At 45.4% G+C, this 13,235-nt stretch overlaps 2 protein-coding genes across 2 annotated transcripts; both read left to right on the forward strand.

Moving 5' to 3' along the window:
• Positions 1–60: 60 nt before the first annotated feature.
• Positions 61–2,969, forward strand: snrnp40 (small nuclear ribonucleoprotein 40 (U5)). The gene is made up of 10 exons (XM_015973884.3): positions 61–304; positions 929–1,058; positions 1,132–1,225; positions 1,318–1,483; positions 1,595–1,717; positions 2,038–2,158; positions 2,232–2,314; positions 2,460–2,521; positions 2,616–2,719; positions 2,794–2,969. The coding sequence occupies exons 1-10, from the start codon at positions 194–196 to the stop codon at positions 2,841–2,843; spliced, it is 1,044 nt and encodes a 347-aa protein (XP_015829370.1). The 5' UTR covers positions 61–193; the 3' UTR covers positions 2,844–2,969.
• A 4,292-nt stretch (positions 2,970–7,261) lies between these two features.
• nkain1 (sodium/potassium transporting ATPase interacting 1) lies at positions 7,262–12,800 on the forward strand. The gene is made up of 7 exons (XM_015973883.3): positions 7,262–7,546; positions 8,237–8,374; positions 8,456–8,536; positions 10,343–10,540; positions 10,628–10,688; positions 12,103–12,184; positions 12,546–12,800. The coding sequence occupies exons 1-7, from the start codon at positions 7,493–7,495 to the stop codon at positions 12,553–12,555; spliced, it is 624 nt and encodes a 207-aa protein (XP_015829369.3). The 5' UTR covers positions 7,262–7,492; the 3' UTR covers positions 12,556–12,800.
• The last annotated feature ends 435 nt before the right edge of the window (positions 12,801–13,235 follow it).

Genomic DNA, 13,235 nt, shown 5'->3' on the forward strand with positions numbered 1-13,235 from the left:
AAAATCAGCCAATCACTGCAGCCTGCGCAAATTTCCACCAATCACGAGCTTTGAACCCGGAAGTACTTCAGTGTCTGTCTTCTTTGGTGGTTTTGTTTCCTCAGACGTCTTTCGTCGAAGACGTCCGTTAATTTTACTAAGTTTTAGCTTTGCATTTACTCTATTTAGCCGCTTTTTGTTAACTTTCCCCGCAATGATTGAACCTCTAAAGAGACCCGGAGACATGGCGATGGTTCCCACTGCGCTGAAGCGGCCACGGATGGAGCTAGTAGCGGCGGCTCAGTCTCAGCAGCTCGTGGCCACGGTAACGTAGCCCTGGTGACATCCGACTGCGTTTACATTCAAGATTAAATCATACTTACCACCTTTATAGTAGTTATGTTTTTAAGTTTGAGAAAAGGGCAAGCTATGCTAGCCGGGGACTTATGTATTCATTAACCGGACCATGTAAGCAGATTTAGTCACGTTTTCATGATTAATGTAAACATCAGAATAGTTGACAATAGAATTCAATATGCAAAAAAACTATTTTCAAGAGCGTGTTGGTTATTGTAATTATGTATTTTATTGGTAACAATATTTATTATTAAAACAGCCTTCCTTTTTAATATTTGATTCAAATAACAAAGCATATATAATAAATAAATAAACTGTCAAGATGATCAGAGTTCACTTGTGCATCAAAGGTAAAATATATATACACAGATATCACCTTTTATCATAATGCAAGCTTAAGGAAACACCAGATTGTAATTGCCACTGGTGCAATTAGGATCTACTTCCAGCTCCTACATGATTAAAGGGAGCATTTACTTCACTCTCTTTGCTAGATCTCAGCAAGTCATCCAGCTCGTATGCATTTAAAGTAAAGTACCACTTGTTGTTTCTGCACCATAATGCTGCAAACCTAAATCACTGATCCCCATAGGGCCATCCACGCACCTCCAGCATGCAGGCTCCCATCATGTTGATGTCTGGCCATGAGGGGGAGGTCTACTGCTGCAAGTTTCACCCCAATGGAGCTGTGTTGGCCTCTTCAGGATTCGACAGACTCATATGTAAGTTTGTGTCAAACAGTAGCAGACATATGTTTGTTAAAACCGCTTTAAAATCTCTGTTACCATGCTGCAGTGTTGTGGAACGTGTATGGAGACTGTGAGAATTACGCCACCCTGAAGGGTCACAGCGGAGCGGTGATGGAGCTGCATTATAACACAGATGGCAGGTAGAGACGGTGGAATATGATCAACTAATATCTGGTGGATTATTGCGGAACTTGAGTCAGAAGTGTGATACAGAGGTGTCTGTGTGGTTCAGCTTGTTGTTTTCAGCCAGCACGGACAAGACTGTTGGCGTGTGGGACAGCGAGACAGGTGAGAGGGTCAAACGTCTGAAGGGACACACCTCCTTTGTTAACACCTGCTATCCAGCTCGCCGAGGTCCTCAGCTGGTCTGTACAGGAAGCGACGACGGGACGATCAAGGTCAGGCTGTTTTCTGGGTGTTTTGCTGTGAAAATGAGGTCCAACACACACCGTTCACACACACCTACATTGTTGCACGTTTTGTTTAGCCTGATGTTTTTTGTTTTCTAGCTGTGGGACATCCGCAAAAAAGGAGCCATCCACACCTTTCAGAACACCTACCAGGTTCTGGCCGTGACGTTTAACGACACCAGTGATCAGATCCTGTCTGGAGGCATCGACAACGACATCAAGGTTAAAAAAACAGTTTTTCTTAAAGGGACTCATTAAACTGTTTATCTTGAAGAAAGTCAGACTAAACATTTTAATCCCTTTAACAACAGCAGATGGTTGCAGTGATGCTCTGTTTCAGCCATTTTAAAGTTGATTGACTGAAGATGTTCAGTGAGATTTATTGTCAGCCCTTGGTTGTTTACATTTTTGTTTGCTTCAACTCCAAACGCAAGTTTATTTTTTGTTGATTGTTGCAAAAATGTGAAATGTCGAAGGCAACAAATCGGCTCCAGCCTAAAATTCTCTCCTGGTCGTTGATCTGAAAGCTTTGTGTTGCTCAGGTGTGGGATCTGCGACAGAACAAGCTGATCTACAACATGCATGGACACGGGGACTCTGTAACCGGGCTCAGCCTGAGCTCCGAGGGGTCATACCTTCTGTCGAACTCCATGGACAACACTGGTATGCTCGGCTTCTGATCCTGCTCATCTGTGCTTGAATCGCATCCCTCAAAGAGTCTCGCGTGTCTTTGCAGTGCGAATTTGGGACGTGCGGCCGTTTGCACCCAAGGAGAGGTGCGTGAAGATTTTCCAGGGTAATGTTCACAACTTTGAAAAGGTAATCTTCACTAGCAGACAAATGAACAATTCACTTCTAGGTCAATCTGAGAAGTCGTACATATCTGGACTAAAGAAAACCGCTTTTTAGCTGTGAAAGCTCCGGGTCTGTGTTCTTCTCATGTCCTCTTTTCCTGTTTATTCAGAACTTGCTGAGGTGCTCCTGGTCCACTGATGGCAGTAAAGTAGCCGCAGGATCAGCCGATCGGTGAGAAACGCTTTGGTGACTTTTTAAACCCAAACGGAGTAAAGATAAGGCACTGAGAGCCACTTTTGTTCCCCGCTCTGTGCGTCTGCTACAGATTTGTGTACATCTGGGACACCACGTCTCGCAGGATCCTCTACAAGCTGCCGGGCCACGCCGGTTCTGTTAACGAGGTGGTGTTTCACCCAGAGGAGCCCATAGGTGAGCGACAGAACAGGAACCGGAACCAAACACAAGAAAAAGTCACTCATTTATTCTTTTCTGTGTCTTTGCAGTGCTGTCTGGCTCCAGTGATAAACGTCTGTACATGGGTGAAATCCAATAAGGTGTGTGTGTGTGTGTGTGTGTGGGTGTGTGTGGGGCGGGGTCTGCCTGTCTCTCAAGCTTTAGTTAAGACTAAACTTGTGTTTTTTACATATTTCTTTTGAATAAATGTCATTATTCTATAAAAGAGTTTATTTTTTTTATCTGAAGCACCGATTCCTCAGTAGGGGAGCAGGGAGCTGGTGTCAGGTCCAGCAGTCAGGGGACACCCTGCACATGTCTCAAGTCCTTCACAGGAAATGAATCGGTTGCCAGCACCAGCAGGAGCTTTTCAAGCAATATGGCGGAAAATGCCCCACAAAAATGACTCCTTTGACTCCTAAAACCAGGGTATCCGCGGGTCCTTAAAAAGTCTTAAAAAGTCTTAAATTTGCTTTTCCAAATTTAAGGCCTTAAAAATCCTTAAAAATGACAAATAATCCTTAAATACAGTTTCCAAAGGTCTTAAATTACCAAAGACCCAATAAACAAGATTATTTTATTTCTATAAAATTTTGGTGAATTTCTAGTTAGCTCAGGATTTTTTGTGTATGATGTTGGCGTAAGCGGAACTGTACAGATACGGTTGGTTGTGAAAGGGGGCTGTTTTTAGAGGAGCATGTTAGTGGGAGCTTGCGCCATGGGGAGGTGCAACATTAATGGTAACTGGATGGTTAATCCCACGTTCATGACGTGGTTAGCACCGGTTCCAGGCAATAGCTGGAAATTATAACTGAAATTTAATTTTAAAAAATAGCATAAATTTGGTCAAAGTGGCCTTAAAAAAGGTCTTAAAAAGTCTTAAATTTGGCTCCCTTAAACCTGCAGATACCCTGTAAAACAGAAACATTTGGGTGAAAAGGTCTTTTTAGTTTAGTGGACTCCGATCCAGTTTTCCAGAGTCGGAGATCTGAACTATTTTCTGGTTAAATACCGATAATAAAACTAAATTGGTAAACTTTTCCTATAAAGTTTTTATCGCTCCTGAGGGGCGATGTGGTTAGTGGTTCTCAAAATGCCTTGTTGTTTAAGTTGGAGCTTTTTTTTTCCTTCTTGCAATGTGAAAGATTTTTTTTTAAATCTACGCTGAAAAGATCATAGTACGTATGTTTTTGTCGTATTTTTTCCAAAATATGTTCATAATTTTCCGTTCGGCTCTTTTTCCCACCGTTTCTGCCTCGGATCAGACGAGGACGGATAAAACGGGGCATGAATGGCTTTCTGTGGTTCATCTTTGGGAGAATGGAGCGGTTTATCTATGCACAGTTCTGTGGCTTATATGAAACGCTTTAAAGCTGGCCATAAAGTGTGCTGAGTTAATGGAAAAACTTTGGAATTTCAGATTCCTAGAAAGCCATGACCACTTTAACAGGTTCCAGGAATGGTGAGAAAACTGGAAATAAAGACTTTAAAAAGGTATTTTATTATAAATGTAGCTATCTAGAGTAATTTATTCATCTTTCTGTTTGATATTTGTGGGCTTTTAATTTACTTATTTGTTCTAAACTAAAATGGTAAAGTGCTCCAGACAAGCTGGTTCCCAAAGTCAGAGACTCTCTTGGTCAGCTTGCTTCTCACACCAAACCTTCCGTCAGGAATCTTGGTGTGACCTTTGACCCAGCTCTCACCCTGGATTCTCATGTCAGTTCTCTTGTTCGCTCTTCCTTCTTCCATCTCAGGAACGTTGCTAAACTGAGTCCCATTCTGTCCCGCTCTGAACTTGAGACAGTTCTCCACACCTTCATCTCCTCACGCTTAGACTACTGTAACTCTCTTTTCACGTGTCTGAGCAGAACCTCCCTGAACCGTCTACAGGTGGTTCAGAACGCCTGTGCTCGGCTTCTGACCAAGTCCTCCAAACACACCCACATCACCCCGCTTCTCCTCCAGCTTCACTGGCTGCCAGTCAACTTCAGGGTTCATTTCAAGATCCTGGTTCTGGTCTATAGGGCCTTACATGGACAAGCACCATCTTACATTGGTGATCTTCTTGGTCCCTACACCCCCAGCAGGTCCCTGAGGTCCAGTGATCAAAGCCTACTGGTTGTGCAGCACCAGGCTAAAGGTCAAAGGTGACAGATCATCTGCTGCTGTGGCCTCCCGCTATAGAAAAGATCTTTTCTTCTTCTAATATTAAAAACATTTACAGTTAAGAGTGCAACACAAACAGGAAGTGAGGGTCTGCTTTAATGCCGCGTGGTGGGGATGTGGCATTACAACTAAAAGCTTATTTACAGAATTAAAAGGAGAAAACTGCATTTTCCATTGAATTTACTGTGAGAATCCAGGGTGAGAGCTGGGTCAAAGGTCACGTCAAGATTCCTGACTGAAGGTTTGGTGTGAGAAGCAAGCTGACCAAGAGAGTCTCTGACTTTGGGAACCAGCTTGTCTGGGGCACAGATGAGGATCTCAGTCTTATCTTCATTCAGCTGAAGAAAGCTCCCACCATCCAAGTTTTGATAGTCTAAGCAGGTGTGTAACAGCTGCAGCTTAGACATCTCATGGGGCTTAAAGGAGATGTACAGCTGGATGTCACCTGCATAAAGATGGTAGGAGATTCCTTTGAAGGAGCTCAGGATGTGCTGAAGAGGAAGCAGATAGAGGAGGAAGAGCAGAGGCCCCAGCACAGAACCTTGTGGGACACCATGGGTAAGAGAGGTGGTGGAGGACCTAAACTTGGAGACGGCCACAGAAAAGGAGCGCTCAGAGAGATAAGAGGAGAACCACTCCAGAGCAGATCCTGATAGGCCTACCCAGTCTCTCAGCTTCAGGGAGACTGGGTAGGCCTATCAGGACCGAAACACAACGTGTTATCCACATATTCCACTGACTGATTTATATAATTTTATTTGTAAGTGTTTATTTTTAAGTCTTGTTCAGGCCAGTTGATGCCTGGCATTAGTGTTTCTAGGTAAATTTATGCTGTTCAAGGTGTCACTCAAAACGTTGAATGCTGGATGCTATTAAAAATTTCAAATTGATTCACATCAACTTTGGAAAAAAAGTTTTATTTTAAAACTCCTCTGCTTGGATATTTTTAATTCCTCTGTTTGTTTTAACATGTTGCTTTTAGATTGTTCAAAGTTTAGGATCAGACATGTTGTGACTTTTCAGATGTTGCTAGGCTTCACTAACCATAACCCTGACATACCATAATAATTAAGAGAACATATACTTCTTTTAAATAATTTTCAGCTTTATTATTATTTATATTTATTCTGAAAAAACGAATTTAGACTTCATCCCTCATCATTAATTTATTATGTATTCTATTATGTCCTTTTCCATTCTGATTTTATTCCTTCTGACTCAAACAGGCAGAATGACCAACCAGCTAAAAAACAGCAGCTTAAGTCCGGAAACATCGCGAGAGCTCAGAATGAAGATAATTTATGGCTTTTTTAAAAATGTTTACTCACATCATAAAATAAAAACAAAGACAGATTTGTAACTTGTTGTGTGCCGTTATCGGGCGTTTTTTGTAAGTAATTTTATATATAGCACTCACCAGAAAGAGCATCACAAAGTGCTTCACAGAACAACAAAACAAACAATGAAGACACAAAATCATTGATATAACAAAGTCATGAAAATATAAAATGATCATAAATATAAAACAAATGAAAGACGATTATAAATTCAAGTTAAAAGTGAATGAAAACCAAAGATTTGGGTAAAAGCAGCTGAAAACAAAAGGTGTTCAGTTGATTTGGGTGAAACAACTAACACTAGTGCTAGCTAACCTCTTTATTGAGGCTTTTAATTGTGTTTAAACGTAAAAACAAACTGAATTTGAGGTTAAAATCCGTTTTTTTCACGGTGTAAAGTTTCGCCGCTACTTCTTTTCTGACCGCGTCCCTCGGCGGCAGCTGCTTTGCCGCTAGCGGCAGACGCACGCGGACCACTCAGCGCCTCCTCGCGAGGGTCGCGGCGACTGTGAGCCCCCCCACACTCCCCCTCCCTTTCTGCCCCCCTCCCTCCGGCTCCTCCTGCGCTCGCCCGGGCACCGATTGTTGACAAAAGACGCTGGGAGAGACGGAGCGGAGGAGGCCAGACCCCGGTGCTGGTGCCCGGTAACTTGATTTGTATTACCCCCGCGTGAGGAGCGCGGGACCCGGAGGACGGTCGGGGGACTTTTCCGCTACTAGGAATCCCACCGTGAGTGAAAACGGACTGCTTTGTGGCCGCGGCGGGGTCGCATGTAGCCAACCGTTAGCCGGTGGTGCCGCTGCTCCCCGCTGCCCCTCCATGTGATCCAGAATCATATGACGCTGATTTATTTTGTAGCCCGGGGCAGAACCGTGACAGCTTTCCGTCTCTCTTTGTGCCTTTGTGTGTCTCCTCTCCGGAAGGTGTGGCCGAGGTGATTCGGAGTTCGCAGCAGGCCGGTGTGAAGCGGAGCCTCCCCCCACCTCACCGACCTCCTCCTCATCACCTCCTCTCCGTTTTCCCTGGAAACCCCTCCGCAGCTGGAATTTACCGACGGAGGCCAAGATGGGTCACCCGCTGTGAGAGGGAGAGCCGGAGCAGCGTCGCTGGCGGCGGCCTTTTGAGGGTCGGTTTATCCGGGAATGTTGTGAGCTGAGACGGGCAGACAGTCTGGATCTTACCGGGGACTCGTCGTTTCCCCGGAGCCTCCGCGGCACCAAGCCGCGACCCGAGCCCTCCAAAATGGGGAAGTGCGACGGCAGATGCACGCTGCTGGTGATATGTTCACTGCAGCTGGTAAGTGCACGTGTGTGTGTGTGTTTGCGCGCGCGCGCATGTGCACGGCTGGAGCTGCCCCTCTCCAAACTCACCGCTAAGATATAATTAGAGCAGCGTGCTCCAGACACGCACAGTGTAATCAGACATATTTCTGGGCCTTGGAGCTGCAGCTGCTGTAGGGGGGTGCCACATTACAGGCGAGGCAGAAGGAGCAGGGCGTGGGGCCGCTGGCCCAGGTTCTCAAAACCATGAGAATAAAAACAACAAGAGCAGCTTTCATGCTGAAGTTAGCCAGAGATTGTCCTCCAAACTGCTCCTTCAATGTAATGAATGTTTAATAGGTGATCTCCTGCTGCTGCGGGTGATGCTGCAGCTCAGCGGCTATTGTTTGCAGTGATGATGAGTTGTTGTGCAGCAGAGGGATTTGGCCCGTAGATTCTCATTAGTTTGGCAGAAGGGGTTTTTAGGGGGTGGGGGGTGCTCCTTTTTTTTTTTTTTTTACAGTCACTGGACTGGCTGGGCTCCAGGCAGTTGCCATGGAAACAACTGCGGCAGCCCTGTGTCTGTGTCCCTGTCCCTGTGTGTGTGTGTGTGTGTGTACCTTGACAAAGTGTGCGTTTGCGTCTCAGAGATTCTCCTTTCGGTTTATTCCTTTTCTTTGTTTTCCTTTTTCCGCTTGTGTCCGACCCTTCTCCCGTCTCGCTCCAGGTGGCGGCCCTCCAGAGGCAGGTGTTCGACTTCCTGGGCTACCAGTGGGCTCCCATTCTGGCCAACTTCCTGCACATCATGGCCGTCATCCTGGGCATGTTTGGCACTGTGCAGTTTCGCTTCAGATACCTCATTTTTGTGAGTGCGGCTGCGTATCCGTCATCCTCCTCTTGACACCGCCGTTCTCTACAAACTCTCCCCCCTCTGTCATTATTACAGTATGCAGTATGGCTGGTCCTCTGGGTGGGATGGAACTCCTTCATTATCTGTTTCTACCTGGAGGTTGGAAATCTGTCTCAGGTGAGTCATGAACTTTATTTATACAACTTTATTTTTTACGTTGTACCGATTAGTAACTTTAAAGAGTTCCTTCACTCACATTTTTAATACATTTGCAGTGGTCTCTGGTAGGAATGAATGCCTTCTGGGGGAGGGGGGGGAGGGGCGGCCAGATGAGAAAGTCGCTTCAGACGACAGGATCTGGAGTCGTATTTCCTGATATTTGGACATCTCTTCTCTGATTGGCCAACAGCAACGCGACCCCACTACTGACTCTGTTTGCTCTGCAACGTTGGTGTTTTATCTCCACAAATAACACAAGCCCGGAGGAGTTCTGCTGTGTGGTGCAGTTGCTAATGCTAACAGTTAGCTTCTACTAGCAGAGGCGTTCTCTGCTGTTTCCTGGACGCTAAACCAACAGCAGCCTTCCCCGTCGTGAGCCAAGATGGGTGAGTCCATGAATGCTACAGTTGTGGTCAGAAGTTTACATACACTTGTAAAAAATATAATATAATGGCTCTACTGAGTGTCCCGTTATTTCTAAAACTCTGATTTTTCTCTGATAGAGTGATTGGAACAGATACTTCTTTGTCACAAAAAACATTCATGAAGTTTGGTTCTTTAATGTCTTTATTATGGGTTAACAGAGAAAAGTGATCACATTTGCTGGGTCACAAATCAGAGTTTTAGAAATAACGGGACACTCAGTAGAGCCATTATATTATATTATATTATATTATATTATATTATATATATTATATTTTTTACAAGTGTATGTAAACTTCTGACCACAACTATAAGTGACAGTGTGACGTAGATCTGTCAGGATTTTCTAATCCTAGAGTTTCACCGTCTGTTTTCTATCAGAAGCTACTGCAGGAGATCGGTGTAGGAGACTATTTTCACGTTCGGCCTGCGTGAAACACTCAGAGTGACACATCATTTTCAAAAACGATGAAGTGATAAAATGGTTTGTCAGTGACGAATGTATCTTCCTTGAAGCGCGGTACACAGCATTTACCTGTTATAGCGGATGGGTGTGTTGCTTCTAGTCCGCTTTTTATGTGCTGCGCTTTTGGAACGCATCGGCAGTTTAGATCGGGCAGGACAGGAAGTCAAACACGAAAGCAGTGTAAAACATCTGCAAACTTTCAAAATAAAAGTCATATGCAGATTTCCAGCTGTTTAACTAGTAAAGAAATCACTGACCTTTTAGGACACGTGCCCCCAGCTTTCTCCTGACTTGTTATCGTGTGAACTGCCAAAATCACGCGTGATCTCGCAACTCTAAAGTTATTTCTTGACCTTGCGGGACCAGCGGTGTGGCACGCTTTTGCTGCTGTTTTGCCTCTGGGCCGCTCCCGGGAGCTCGCAGTTAAAAAGCGTCTATTACGTTACTCCTCCGGTGGAAAGGCGGGGTGAGAGCGGGCAGGAGCTACCTTCAACAGGATTATGTGATCCTCCATGTAACATAATAATATTAATAATATTAATAATAATGCATTGAACTTATATAGCGCTTTTCAAGACACCCAAAGACGCTTTCACACACTCTCACATTCACACACTGCTAGTGGTGGTAAGCTACTTGTAGCCACAGCCGCCCTGGGGAGGTCCGACAGAGGCGAGGCTGCCATTTGGCGCCGTCGGCCCCTCTGACCACCACTAACACAGGCAAGTTGGGTGAACTGTCTTGCCCAAGGACACAACAGCAGGAAACCCCTGGCAGGAGCTGGAATCGAACCCATGACCCTCCGATCATGAGGCAACCCGCTCTACCACCTGAGCTACTGCCGCCCCAAACATCACCACTCTGTGTGCTTTCAGGAAAGAGACTTTCTCATGACCTTCAACACGTCCCTCCATCGCTCGTGGTGGATGGAGCACGGTCCTGGTTGCTTGGTAACGCCGGTCCAAGACTCCCGGATCGCCCCCGACGACCACCATGTCATCACCGTGTCCGGGTGTCTCCTTGACTACCAGTACATTGAGGTGTTGAGCTCAGCCATTCAGATCCTTCTGGCTGTACGTGTCTCCTCGGTCTCCCGCAACATTCTGCTGTTTTTCCCGACTTTCTCACGTTTAATTCTCCGACTGCGTTTCTTCCTGCAGCTCTTCGGCTTTGTGTACGCCTGCTACGTCAGTAAAGTCTTCCAGGATGACGAGGACAGCTGTGAGTGCTTTTTGTTTTCTCTCTAAATAAAAGCTTGCTTATCGGGTTTATTAGATTTACTCGTCCCGCTGTCGACTGGATTTTTTTTTCGTGTGTGTGTGTGTGGTAAAGATCTGTGGCTTTGGGTGTGAGCGATGTTATCTCGTTGTTTTTTCCTGCATGAGTCACGCTTGGAGATATCAGTGTAGCGGTTTCCCTCTGGGTGATCTGAGCGCTCCATCTGTGCCGGGGTATTATCTGTGCTGGAATATTCCCAGCATCCCGTCTGTTAGCCGGACCATCTCGGATAGGGATGGGTGCATCATTCTCAGTCAGTGAAGCACAAGAGTCGTCTTTAGTGTGCAAACCTTGTGTGACGATGGAGTCAGGTGTCAAGAAAAAAAAACATACAGAATAAGGTCAGAATTAGGGCTGCACGATATTAGGAAAACCTACGATATTCGATAACAGTGCTTAATATTGCGATATCGATATTACTCACGATAAATGAACAAATACTAAAGTATGCAGGGTGGGACTGGGAGGAGAGTGCTGTAGCCTTTTAGCTGGAAGCTAACCGGAGCCTGGGGCTAACGGTGGGTTGGTTCACCGGCACGTGTCGGAGTCAGCCCGGTTATTATCAGCTGCTTAACGACACCGAGCGGACTCACGTTCACGTTTGAAAGCAGCGCGGATTCCAGAAACCTCGGCACAAAGTGCTTTCGTTAATCTGAGCCAGCATGACGAAGGGAAGCGAGCGGCAGCGGAAAGCGGGGGCGGAGCGGAGCTAGTGGAATTTTGGAGTATGGGTCTACGTAGGGGGCGGGCGTATTACGTGAACGGACCCATCTGATTGGCCGCATATCAGAAGGGCTACATTTTATTGGTCGTAAAAAACAGCTGGTTTACAGAAAGCTGATGTATGACACGGATGGAAATGTTTGAACCAAACATTTATCGCCGTTTTTGACGTGCTTTGCGATGGGCCTATCGCACGTCCTGTTATCGCGATGACGATAATTTTTCGATATATTGTGCAGCCCTAGTCAGAATATAATTTTTTACAGGTTTCTAAAACAGAAAAACTGACTTCTGGCTTTAAATCCTCCAGATGGAGCACCAGGATTAGTACCTTCACCACAAACCCGTCACATCTAGTACTATACATGTTACTGCCCCCTAGTGGAGGATCTGCAGATTGCAGGGGCTGATGTTATTAGAATGACACGATAAAACAAAGCTGATTATTACACATTTGTTACGTTTTCAATAGAAAACAAACATCTCAGTGATATTAGAAGAAAGTTGCAAAAAACAAATAAGTTTCCACATTAATAAATGATCTGTTGTTTATTTTGTATTAAACATAACAAACTAGAATCTGGTTGTAAAGATGGCATCAGAGTGAACGTGTGTCGTCTGCTCTCTGTTGAAGTTGATTTCATCGGTGGGTTCGACTCGTACGGCTACCAGCCGCCTCAGAAGTCCTCTCATCTGCAGCTACAGCCTCTCTACACGTGAGTCACAAGAATAGCCGTCCGCCGTCCCATCTCGTCTACTTTCATCTATTTTTAGAGCTACCTCACAGAGGAATGTAAAACTCACACTCACACAAAGTTGTTTTTATTTGTTAACATTTGTTTTTAGTACAAATAACTGTTATGTCTTTTTTGACGTTTTAATGTTAATTTCAGTCCAGATGATTTCAAACAAATCTGGTTTCAAACTCACATTTCAGTCAGACTGCGATGTTTTATTTTTATCAGCTTTGAAGTTTACAAGAATACTGTAAATGGAGTAAATCCACTGGTGCGGGTGTGTTGTTTATGTAATTATGTCACACATCTGACTGTAAACATCCTTCTGGTCTGATCCTAGGGCTGGTTAGGTGCAGGCAGCGCCCCCTTGAGGCCAAACCGGATGGTGTCACTGTGGAAGGAAGGAAGCAGAGGGTCGCCCGGATCACACTCACTCTCTGTGTCACAGTTTACCTGGAGAGTGGACATTTAACCCCACGCGTAGCGGGAGAGGTGTGTGTGCGTGTGTGTGTGTGTGTGCGTGTGTGCGTGTGTGTGTGTGTGTGTGTGTGTGTGTGTGTGTGTGTGTGTGTGTGTGTGTGTGTGTGTGTGTGTGTGTAAGATGAAAATACAGCCCTGAAAAGAATGTACAGAGCTCAGGGACGAACCAGCATGCCAGACGCGACGAGGACAGGAGCTGGGAGATGTCGGTCATATCGCAGAAGATACAGTCCACTGAACTGCCGGCTCTAAACACTCCATCCGTGTGTGTGTGTGCGTGTGTGTGTGTGTGTGTGTGTGTTCTGACTACAATTCCAAGCCGGTGCTTTGTGGTTGTACCCTGGACTCTAACCACTTTGTGCCCCTGTGATTTTTTTATTTTTATTTTTTAGGAGGTGGGGGTCGGTCGGTGTGTTTGTGCCTGTGTGTTCTGGGGTGGGGGGGGGGGTCACACATCAAACAGAGTATCTGTTGTCGTTTTAGAACGTGGTGATGTCAAACTAGAGCAGTCTAAAAAATTTCCTCCTCCCAAAGCCATCTTTTTTCACCT

Source organism: Nothobranchius furzeri, chromosome 19, assembly GCF_043380555.1.
Source record: "Nothobranchius furzeri strain GRZ-AD chromosome 19, NfurGRZ-RIMD1, whole genome shotgun sequence".
Lineage (NCBI taxonomy): Eukaryota > Metazoa > Chordata > Actinopteri > Cyprinodontiformes > Nothobranchiidae > Nothobranchius > Nothobranchius furzeri.

Excerpts from the sequence above, each read along its gene's own strand:
- nkain1 (XM_015973883.3), top strand. The coding sequence starts at position 7,493 with ATGGGGAAGTGCGACGGCAGATGCACGCTGCTGGTGATATGTTCACTG. Across the intron at positions 7,547-8,236 it reads TGATATGTTCACTGCAGCTG|GTGGCGGCCCTCCAGAGGCA; the intron begins GTAAGTGCACGT and ends GTCTCGCTCCAG. Across the intron at positions 10,689-12,102 it reads CCAGGATGACGAGGACAGCT|TTGATTTCATCGGTGGGTTC; the intron begins GTGAGTGCTTTT and ends TCTCTGTTGAAG.
- snrnp40 (XM_015973884.3), top strand. The coding sequence starts at position 194 with ATGATTGAACCTCTAAAGAGACCCGGAGACATGGCGATGGTTCCCACT. Across the intron at positions 1,718-2,037 it reads GCATCGACAACGACATCAAG|GTGTGGGATCTGCGACAGAA; the intron begins GTTAAAAAAACA and ends TGTGTTGCTCAG. Across the intron at positions 2,315-2,459 it reads ATGTTCACAACTTTGAAAAG|AACTTGCTGAGGTGCTCCTG; the intron begins GTAATCTTCACT and ends CTGTTTATTCAG.